This window comes from Lathamus discolor, chromosome 5, assembly GCF_037157495.1.
Source record: "Lathamus discolor isolate bLatDis1 chromosome 5, bLatDis1.hap1, whole genome shotgun sequence".
Taxonomy (NCBI): domain Eukaryota; kingdom Metazoa; phylum Chordata; class Aves; order Psittaciformes; family Psittacidae; genus Lathamus; species Lathamus discolor.
Window position 1 is genome coordinate 112222697 of NC_088888.1, and position 10421 is coordinate 112233117.

At 65.4% G+C, this 10421-nt stretch overlaps 2 protein-coding genes across 3 annotated transcripts; one reads left to right on the forward strand and one right to left on the reverse strand.

Moving 5' to 3' along the window:
* The first annotated feature begins 835 nt into the window (after positions 1-835).
* TRIM54 (tripartite motif containing 54) lies at positions 836-4617 on the forward strand. Of its 2 annotated transcripts, none has more exons than XM_065679247.1 (10): positions 836-1098; positions 1441-1613; positions 2000-2171; positions 2255-2350; positions 2442-2558; positions 2944-2966; positions 3141-3265; positions 3575-3676; positions 4225-4263; positions 4488-4617. In XM_065679247.1, exons 1-10 carry the CDS (start codon positions 931-933, stop codon positions 4496-4498), a joined length of 1026 nt encoding a protein of 341 aa, XP_065535319.1. In that variant the 5' UTR covers positions 836-930; the 3' UTR covers positions 4499-4617. The 2 variants fall into 2 exon arrangements, with proteins under 2 accessions (XP_065535319.1, XP_065535318.1); XM_065679246.1 differs by having other exon boundaries at positions 837-1098; positions 2442-2675.
* A 4010-nt stretch (positions 4618-8627) lies between these two features.
* On the reverse strand, positions 8628-9233 carry UCN (urocortin). The gene is made up of 2 exons (XM_065679248.1): positions 9178-9233; positions 8628-8936 (listed from the first exon to the last, which is right to left on the reverse strand). The coding sequence occupies exon 2, from the start codon at positions 8916-8918 to the stop codon at positions 8628-8630; it is 291 nt and encodes a 96-aa protein (XP_065535320.1). The 5' UTR covers positions 8919-8936; positions 9178-9233.
* Positions 9234-10421: the final 1188 nt, after the last annotated feature.

The following is a 10421-nucleotide window of genomic DNA, read 5'->3' on the forward strand; positions in this document are numbered from 1 at the left end:
TGTGGGTCCCACAGGAGTGATGGGCTGAGCAGTGGGGGGAGTGGGCAGGTCATGTCCCAAGAGCAGCTTGGACGGGTGCTTTCTCACAGGGGTGGACATCACTGTTTTCTGTCACCTTCCTGGGACAGCTGTGTCCCCCGGTTAGTGCTGGCTCTGTAGGGGCTGTGCTTCCCCCCTCCTCACTGCTGTGGGGCATGGGGTGGGAGCAGCCTGGCCGATCACCCTTGTCCCACACTGAGGCATGTGTGCGGACTGTCCCTGCTTACGCAGTCCTGGGCTGCCTGCATCGTAGTGTGGGGTAGCTGCTCCGGGCAGGGCTGCTTGGCTCCTGCCCTGCTCTCCTGGGAGCTGTGGCTCTGCTGGGGGCCAGGGGTGGACTCTGCCATCCCAGGGTGAGAGGGGCAAGGGGACACAGCCTCTGCCCGCAGCTGCATGGGCTCTGTCTCACCCCCTAAATATAGCTGGAGTGTCAGGGCGAGTGCTGGGACCAGGCTGTTCCTGGCACCAGCTCTTCCAGGCGCCCGGCCATGCTGCTGGTGGTGGGGCTGGCACTGGATGGAGCCGTGGGGTTTTGGGGACTGGGACCCCAGCCTCCTCCTAGCCCCACCTGAGCTGCCAGTCCTCAGAGCCAGCTGGTCCCGATGGGGTCAGCTGGTGCCTGGGATCAGCCAGTGCCCGGGGTCAGCCGGTGCCCGGGGTCAGCCGGGCCGGGGGCGCTGGTGGGGGCCCGCCTCGGCGCAGTGACTCAGTGTCACCCGACGCCGCCGACAGCTGCCACGGCCCCGGCGGGGCTGAGAGGCTAAAATTAGCGCTGGGCTTAGCGGGGCCGGGGCTGGGGCTGAGCAGACACCGGGCGGACGAGGCCGGAGCCGGAGAGGGAGCGGGGCAGTGGTCGGCAGAACCGGATCGGGCCGGGCCGGGATCGCGGCGATGAACTTCGCGGTGGGGCTGAAGCCGCTGCTAGCGGAGGCGCGGAACATGGAGAGCCTGGAGAAGCAGCTTATCTGTCCCATCTGCCTGGAGATGTTCACTAAGCCCGTGGTGATCCTGCCCTGCCAGCACAACCTCTGCCGCAAGTGCGCCAACGACGTCTTCCAGGTGCGTTAGGGCCAGAAACCGGGGGGAGAAGGGGAGGATGGATCCGACCCCGGTCCCGGGACGAGCCCCTGCGAGCCCCAGCTGGACGGCCAGATAGCGCCGGGCGCGGGGGCCGTGTCTGTGCCCGTGCCCGTGTCCTTGCTCGTGCCCGTGTCCGTGTCCGTGTCCTCGCTCGTGTTTGCGTCCGTGCCCGCGGGGATGCGGCACCCACTGCCGGGGGAGAGGGGAGAGTCCCCCGGGCTCCCGCTACCAGCGGCAAAGCCTGGAGGGGTATTGGCAGCCGGGGGGCTACGGGAGGTTCGCGGCCGTGGCCGTGACCCACCGCTGCTGTGCCCTCCCCAGGCCTCCAACCCATTGTGGCAGTCGCGGGGCTCCAGCGCGGTGCCGTCGGGCGGCCGGTTCCGATGCCCGTCGTGCCGCCACGAGGTGGTGCTGGACCGGCACGGGGTGTACGGGCTGCAGCGGAACCTGCTGGTGGAGAACATCATCGACATCTACAAGCAGGAGTCGGCCAGGTGCGGGGAGCCCGCAGGGCACCCCACGGGGGAGAGAGTCCCGTGCGTGAGGGGGAGCCCTCGGGGGCTGCGGGCAAAAGGCTGGGGAGTGGGAGCACTCCTGGAGTGTGGGAGTGGCAGGGCCCACGGCTGCCTGCGGTGTCTCTGGGGCCGGGGTGTCCCCAAAGGTTGGAGGTGTCCCTGGAGCTAAGGTGTCCTATGGCTGCGGGTGTCTCCAGGGCCAGGGGTGTCTTGGTACTGGAGGTGTCCCTGAGGCTGAAGGTGTCTCTGGGTATGAAACTGCCCCTGGAATTGGGGTGTCCCCAAGGGCTGTGATGTCCCTCGGGATGGAGGTGTCCCTGGGGCTGGGGCCCACCATGGGCAGTGGTGCCTGTTCCCCGCCACAGGCCCCTGCATGCCAAGGCTGAGCAGCACCTCATGTGTGAGGAGCATGAGGACGAGCGGATCAACATCTACTGCCTGCGCTGTGAGGCACCGACCTGCTCCCTCTGCAAGGTTTTCGGGGCACACAAGGACTGCGAGGTTGCACCGCTGCCCGCTGTCTACCAGCGCCAGAAGGTGAGTGGCCCTGGTGGCCCGCAGGGGACTTGGGGACCCTAACCCAGTCAGCTGGTCCTCATGCCCATCCCATCCCCTCCCAGAGCGAGCTCAGCGATGGCATTGCCATGCTAGTGGCAGGGAATGACCGCATCCAGGCCATCATCACACAGATGGAGGAGATCTGCCACACCATTGAGGTGGGACAAGACAGCGGGTGTCCCTGGGTGCCACATTGGTGGTGGGGACACGGCGGGCCCAGGGCAGCCCCTAAGCTCCGCGGTCCTGCAGGAGAATGGCCGGCGGCAGAAGCAGCACCTGGGGCTGCGCTTTGACTCGCTGTACAGCATCCTGGAGGAGCGGAAGAAGGAGCTGCTGCAGAGCATTGCGCGGGAGCAGGAGGCGAAGGTGCAGCTTGTGCGGGGCCTCATCCGCCAGTACGGCGACCACCTGGAGGCCTCCTCCAAGCTGGTGGAGTCAGCCATCCAGGCCATGGAGGAGCCCCAGATGGCTGTGTACCTGCAGGTCTGTGCGGACACGGTCTGCGGGGTGCAGGGGTCAGGACCCTCCAGGGGGGCTAAAGCTGCTCCCAGGCTGTGCTGGGGAACTGGGCAGGCGCAGGTTCCTCCATGGGGTCTGGGACTGCCCCAGGCCTAGGGGGGACTGGGGTCAATCTGAAGGATCTGGGGCTACCCCTGGGATGTGCTGGGGGGGTTGTGGCATCTGGCTCCTGGGGTCCCCAGTCCCATTGTTTCAGGGAGACACTGACCAGTTCCCCCCCTTTCCTCCGCAGCACTCCAAGGAGCTCCTGAAAAAGTGAGTGGGGCCAGGAGGAATGGGGTTGGGGGCACAGGGGCAATGTCAAGATGGGGGGCACAGGAGGCAGAATGGGGGCTTGGCTATGGCTGGCCCTGCTGGGCCATGGTTGGAGGCACAGCACCCCTTGTGTGTTGGACCCCAGCAGCTCCTGGGGGTCTTCCTGCCCTGCAGGATCACAGACATGTCCAAGGTGTCAATGAGCAGCCGCCCAGAGCCCGGCTATGAGAACATGGACCACTTCTCCATCAATGTGGACTATGTGGCGGAGATGCTGAGGACCATCGAGTTCCAGACAGGTGCTGGTGCTTGGACAAGCACTGCCATGCTTGGGGGGAACATGGGACTGCCCAGGACAAGCAGTGCTTGGATGGGCAGAGCCCTCCACTGCCTCATGCTCTGTGTGGGGCTGCCCCCCCTCCTGCACAGGAATGGGGACATGGGGCCCCTCTGCACTGCCAAGGGACCCTTCCTGGCTTGTGGGCTGCTATGTCCCATGCCAGAGCCAGGCTCCCGCTCTGGGCTGGTCACATCCATCTTGGAGTGCCTCCAGTCTGCCCACACCATGGGGAGGGGGGCCCCGGCTGACCTGTCCCCTTGCGCTGCAGAGCCGCTGGGCGAGGATGAGGTGGATGCCCTTGGGGATGGCAGTGAGGCTGCTGCAGATGAGGAGCGGCTGGAGAGCCTGGAGGCACCTGATGCTACAGAAGGCGAGTCCCTGCTGTGCCATGCTGTGCTTTGCTGTGCCATGCTGTGCTGTGCTGTGCTGTGCTGTGCTGTGTCGTGCTGTGCTGTGCTGTGCTGTGCTGTGTCGTGCTGTGCCGTGCTGTGCCGTGCTGTGTCGTGCTGTGCTATGCCATGCCATGCTGTGCTGTGCTGTGCTGTGATGTGCCATGCCATGCTGTGCTGTGCTGTGCTGTGCCGTGCTGTGCCGTGCCGTGCCATGCCATGCCGTGCCGTGCTGTGCTGTGCTGTGCTATGCCATGCCATGCCATGCCGTGCCATGCCGTGCCGTGCCGTGCTGTGCTGTGCTGTGTCATGCCGTGCTGTGCCTGGCTGCTGTGCTTGGTCCCAGGGCTGCAGGGGCAGTCGGGGCAGCAGGGCCCAGGGGCTGGGGCTGCCATGCCCACGGAGGGAGGGACGTGCCCAGTGTCCTGCCCAGTGCTGTGTCTGGGCCATGGCCTGTGTGCAGCTGTGCAGGTCCTTCCGTGTCACGGGGCCCCTGTTTCCAATCTTGTCACCTACTTTTCTTCTGCAGATGTGGGGCCGAGGCAGAAGCCAGTAAGCTCTCCCCATGGTGAGACCCTCACTGGGACTGAGGTGGGGGGGACACATGGGGCCAGGTCATGGGGTGCCTTGGGGCAGAGGAAGCACCTCATGGGGGACAGAAGGGGATGGGTATGCAGATGGGGGGGTTCATACCTCAGGGCTCCCCAGAGTGCCTGTTTCTTTGCCTGTAGGGGCTAGAGTGGGGGTCCCTGGGTCCCCACCATGTGGTTCTGAGGCCAGTTTCCTGCACAGGTCAGCACTGAACAGGTACCGTGGGTCAGCATTGGCACCTCCAGCTCACCCCTGCCCCTCCAGCTCAGCTGCTGCAGCTCACCAAACACTGGAGCTGCCCCTCTACGACATTAAATGTGTGAGGACGTCATCTGCGGTGTTGTGTGTGGCCAGGGTGGGCACCAGGGCTGCCCCCCACGTGGTTCTACACCAGCTCCGTGGGCTCCAGCCTGGGTGCAGCCCCTGCCCCTCTGAGTTGTGCCCCAGCCCCACCACCCAGAGCTGTCCCAGGACCACACAAGAGGGTCTGTGTCCCCAGGGAGCCCCAGCATGGCTCAGCTCCAGCATCCCAGGGGTGGATTGCAGCCAGGAGCTTCTCACCTCAAACCTTGTGCATGGGGCTCTGCCCCCTGCCTGCAGCGCCTGCCTGGGGGTGAGGAACTGCATCACCCTTGAGCTCTGCAGCCCCCGCACTGGACACCGTCTGGGCAGCACTGTCCCCTGGGTGCACCAAGCAAACAGCGCTGGGATGAGCTGGCTGAGCACACAGCCGGGAGCACCACGATTGGTACCGGGGCCTGTGCCCCCCACTCCGCCGGCTGGGCAGCCAGGGAGGGCCGTGGCAGCGCTGGCTGCGTCACCCGCCTGGTCCTGCACAGCCATAGCGTCACAGCTGATGCACCTGATGATGCACGCGGTGAGGGGCTCCTCGAGGGGCTGAGGATGGGGCTGGGCAGGTCCTCTGGAACTGGGCCACCATGGGAATGTCCCCTGCTGCCACCCCCCTGCCCCTGCCACGGGTCTCCAAGGACTGGCGGCTGAGACCCCAGTACCCAGCAAGCAAAGGGGCCACCGAGCTGGCCAGGGACTGGGGCACAGGACACTGCAGGATGCGCGAGGGCGGGCCCATGGAAGCAGAAGTGAGGTGTTGGCACATGGCAGGTCCCGGTGACCTCAGGGCTGGGGCAGAAGCTGGGGAGCCTGGGGTTGTCCTGGCAGCAGAGGAGGCCCTAGTGCCTGGGTTGTGCCAGCGGGACCCTCCCCCTGCTGCCAGCAGGTTCCTGTCCCAGTCTGGATCCAGGGAGCAAACAGGGAGAGACATCCAGCCCGGCTGGGGGCACAGCAGAGCAGGAGCTGGTTCTGCAGCCATAGGGGAGGAAACCCCTGAGCTGCCTCCTGGGTGTGGGGAGCTGGAGCCATACCCCCATCAGGCACAGGGACAGCACAGGAGATGGTGACACAAGCTGGGATAGAAGAAATTCCCACTGGATACCAGGAAAATCCTCTTCTCTCAAGAGCAGAGCCATCCTTAGAAACGGGCTGGGGCATCCAGAGCAGCTCCAGCCACCCCCAGTGTAAGCCCTGCTTGGGCAGGGAGGTGGGCAAGAGGGAGCAGTGCTGGAGCTGAGCCCACCGCGGGCCATGGCACCACACGTCCCCACAGACCATGTCCCAGCACAGCTCCCTCCTCACGGTCCACGATGAATTTGCTCCCTCTGTGGATTCCAGCTGCAGGGCTGCTGGGGGCTCTGCCTGCCCAGGGCAGGACTTTGCACTTCTGAGGTCCCTGGTGGCCCCTTCCTTGAGCCCAGCTCCGTCCCAGCTCTACCCTCAGGTACTGCTGCCTGCAAACCTGAGCGTGGTGCCCTGTGGCACTCAATGGCCCTGAGCAAGCAGCTCTGAGCTGCTTGCCCACCCACCAGCCCCTGCCCCAGGGCAGGCACAGGGGCTCAGCCCTGGCTATGGGATGTCTCCATTCTTCTGCATTCCCAAGCATGTAGCTTGTGGCTGGGTGGTCAACCCCGTGGACCAGTCTGGCTGCTCGTGGCCATTGCGTGCTCCTGCACACCATAGATACGTGCCCCAGGAGGGCTCACAGGGTCCCTGGGGACTGAGGTGAGGCTGTGTGGCTTCTCCATTGCGGGGGCCCTTTGGGAATGCAATATTTTCCTTTCTCCACCTCAGGAATGTCCCCATCACCTTCCAGAGATGGCCAAGAGGGGCTCACAAGGACCTTAGCAGATCCTGGGCACCCTTGGGTGCCACTGCTGGGGTTTGGGGTATCTCAGGAGAGCCCCAGCCTGGTTCTCCTCTATTCTGGGCAGTTTTCTTCTTTGAGCCCTGTTTCCAGCTATTTGTCACCTGCTTTTGCCAGCCCCATCCCCAGCCTGGCTCTTGGGCAGCCCTTCACTGCCGCTGGAGGGTGGAGGTGGTGGATGCTCTCCTTGACCTTGCACCCCCCTCAGAAGATGTGACCTATGGAATCCAGGGAAGGGGCACAGCAACGCTGAAGGGACTCGGGCAGCTGTTGCATGGGGAGGAGCTGGGACCCCTCCATCTGCAGCAGAGAAGGCTCAGGGGGCATAGAATCCATGTGTATAGTGATGGGAGGCAGGGAAGATGGAGTCAGACCCTTCCCAGTGCTGCCCAGTGACACAACCATGGGCAGGGAGCACAAAATGGACCACAGCAGAGTCCACTGAAAGCTTTGCCGAAAGCGTTTTGTTTCGTTGTTTCTCCCTCAAAAACAAAACAAAACAAAACAACCTTTTTTTTTGTTGGGTTTTTGTTTTTTGGGTTTTTTTTGCCATGAGGCTGATCAAACAGGTTGCCTGGCACAAGCGAAGCTGCCTACGGCCTCACTGGGGGGCAAAGGGCCTCTGGAGCTGCTTCAGCCCCATCCTGTGCTCAGGCTGGGTCAGCTGGAGTGCGTTGTCCAGGTCCATGTCCAGGCCGGTTCTGAGTATCTTCGAGGAGGGAGATGCCCTGGGGAACCTGCTCCAGGATGGTTTTTCTTGCCAGTACCCGCTTCCGGTTCTGCATTTCTCACATCCAGATGGAATTTCCTCTTTCAAAGCCTGGATGGACATGACATTGAGCAACTGGCTCTGGCTGCCCCTGCCCCGGGTGGAGGGTTGGGGTGGGAGATTCCCTAGGCCTCTTCCAGCCTCAGCCACCCTGGCAGCCCATGACCACTCTTTAGCGTGTTCTCAATGGATTTCCTTAGCTCCTTCATCCTTCAGAGCTGCCTCTGTCCAGACCCCACCAGCCAGGTCACATAAATAGTCTCGCTTGAAGTCCAAGGCTGCACGCTGCTGCCTGTGTTCCTGCCTGCCCTGGGTGCTGATCTCCACTGCTTTGTGGCTGCCACCATCACATCCACAAGCAGCTCTTCCTGTGCCCCCTCCTGAAACCTCCTTCACTGCTCCAGTCCTGCTGTGCAGCCCTTCCTGCAGGTAGCAGGGAGCTTATCACAGAATCATCAAATCGCAGGATGGTTTGGGTTGATGGAACCTCTAAAGATGATCTAGACCAACCTCCCCCCACCATGAGCGGGTTGCCCCTGTGAGGAGCAAGGCTACCCATGAGGTGGCCAAACCTCTCCAACTGTCTCAGGAAAGCTTCATCCATGTCCTCCTCTTGCTTGGGGGTCTGAAACATGCCCTGTCACAGTGTCCTTCCACCCCATCCCCACCCCCTGAGAGCCTGTGTGGGTCTCCCCAGCTCCACGAGCCATCCCACACTGCGGCAGTGCTCTGGCCCTGGCTGCACGGGGTTGCCACACACAGAGCTCTGGTTGCCCCAGCTTGCATCCCCAGCTGCCTCCATGTGAGGGGTGCAGCACCCCTTTGCTCTGCTCACTGGTGGTGAGACACCCACTGCGCCCACTGCTCTGTGTCATTCCCACTGCACCGACAGCTCCTTGCCTCAAGGACTGGGGGTTCCTGCCCCAAGGGGATGTCCCCCTGGCCCAGGGACATGCCGTGTTCCCAGCGCTCGGTGCAGCCCACCCAGCTCTGCTCAACCTAACTTCCAGCCCCGCTGAGCGCTGCCCCCATTCCCCACGAGTTCACTGCACGTTTCCGGTAAGCCCGTATCCCCGGCCCCGCACTCACTCACGCCTCGGGTTTCCACCACGTTTTATTACAAAATCGGTGTGGGCCGTCCCGGGGCCGGTACCGCGGCCATTTGCCCCGGTGCCGGAGACGAGGCAGGTGCAGCAGGCGCAGCCTGGTGCCGGTCCCGGTGCCAGTGCTGGTGCCGGTCCCGGTCCCGGTGAGTTTTCCCGTGAGGCGCTGAGTGGCCCACGGCGGGGAGGCTGAGGCGGTGGCCAGAACCCGGCGCAGCTCCGGTGGGATCCCGGGGGGTGCCGGTACGCGCTCAGCGCCCCACGGCGTCGAGGATGAGGCGGTTGCTGTCGGCTTGGGCGCGCTGGCTCTGGGCGCGGGCGAGCAGCAGGAGATGCCGCAGGAGGTGGAAGGTGAGGTCGATGGAGAGCGGCGGCTCGTCCCGTCTCGCCCTCCACGGCTCCGGGGCTGGCGGCACCAACGGCGGCCAGAGTGGGCGGCCCCGAGCCTCGGACGCGGCCGCCGGGACGGAGCCGTCGGGGCGCGCTGCGGCGGGTGGCGGGCGGACAAGCAACAGCAGGAGGGTGAGCAGCGCCCGCCGCATCTTCGGCTCCGTCTACACCTGTGGGACCGGAGGCTCAGTGTAAGGGGGAGCGGCCGGGGGCACCAGGGACCGGGGGATCCGAGGGGAGTAATGTACCCGGCGGCGAGAGGGCACCGGTCCCACCGGGGAGCCGTCCCGGACGCGGTGACCCCTTCCCCTGCCTCCCGCACCATCCCATACGCGTTGCGCCCTCCCCGGTCCTCTGCACCGGCGCTGCCCTCGTCCTGTGAGCCGACCCGTACCCTTCACCGGCACGTACCCGGTGCGCGGTCCCTGTGCCCTGCCGGTGCGCTGCCGTTGGAGCGGAGTGCGATCCGTCCCGTGGGAGATGAGCCGGCGGCGCGGCCGGTGCTTATATAGGACCGGGAGCTCGGGCTGACGTCATCGCCGGGCACGCACTGACCGGCGGGGGGCGGGGGCGTGAGGGGCACCGGGGCGGCGGCGGGGAGCGGGGTGCCCGGCAGCGGCAGCGAGCGCCGGGGAGGCGGGACAGGGGCTGCGGGACCGGGGGGAGGTGGGGCCGGCGGGGCCGCGACCCCAGTCCCGTTCTGGAGCCCACGCAGAGGGGCGCGGAGCAGCCGGTGCCGCCGGTGCCCTGGGCCGGGGGCCGCCGAGGGTTTGACTGCCGGTCCTCCGGCTCCTCGTCCCGCCGCTGTCCCTCACCTGCCCTCCCGGGCCCCTGCCCCGGCGCCCGCGGTGCCGCTGTCCGTGGTGCTGAAGTGCCGGGACGCGCCGGGAGACAGCGGGCCCCGGGGGACGGGCAGGGCTCCGGGGCCGATAAGCCGGGCCGGGCCTTGGAGCGGATGACCCGCGGCATGGGACCCTGCGGGCGGGCCAGGCCAGGCTGCGACGCCCTGGGCAGGCACCGGGTGCGACGGCGGGACCGGCTCTAGGCGGGGGTAGGGGTGACGACGACCCGGCCGCCAGCACCTGCGGCACCGAACGGGCACGGGTGGGGCATCCACGACCCGGCAGTGTCGGGACCGGTGCTGCAGACATCTCGAGCGCAGCAAGGCACCACCGGCCAAATCCTGTGACTCATAGAGCGAAGGCATCGGAGCAGGCAGCGCTGTGCTGCATGCAGGATGTTCCAGCGTGGGGCACCGGCCGCTGCTGCCAAACAGTGAGGTAGCTGCTGGTGCGCCACGCCGCTGCCGGCAGACCCCCGGCAGCACTGCGGCCCTGCCTGGCAGAGAGATGCATCTGCCTGCAGGTCGAGGGAGCCAAGCTGCCACCCAGACCAGTGCTGATACAAGTGCAAAGCTCCTCCTGGAGTGCACTGTTTCCACGGTGCCAGTGTTGGACAGAACCTCAAGAGGGTCAGACCCGGCTGATCAGTGCAGAATCAGTGCATCCCGCACTGAGCAGCAAAGGGGTGGTGGGGCACAGCCCTGCCCTCAGGAAGGTAGCACACGGTGCCATGCACCTGTGACACGGATCTGGTGTGAAGGCTGGCATCCAGCACCACCTCCCTGTGGCTCCAGGGCAGAGCCCTCAGCAGGG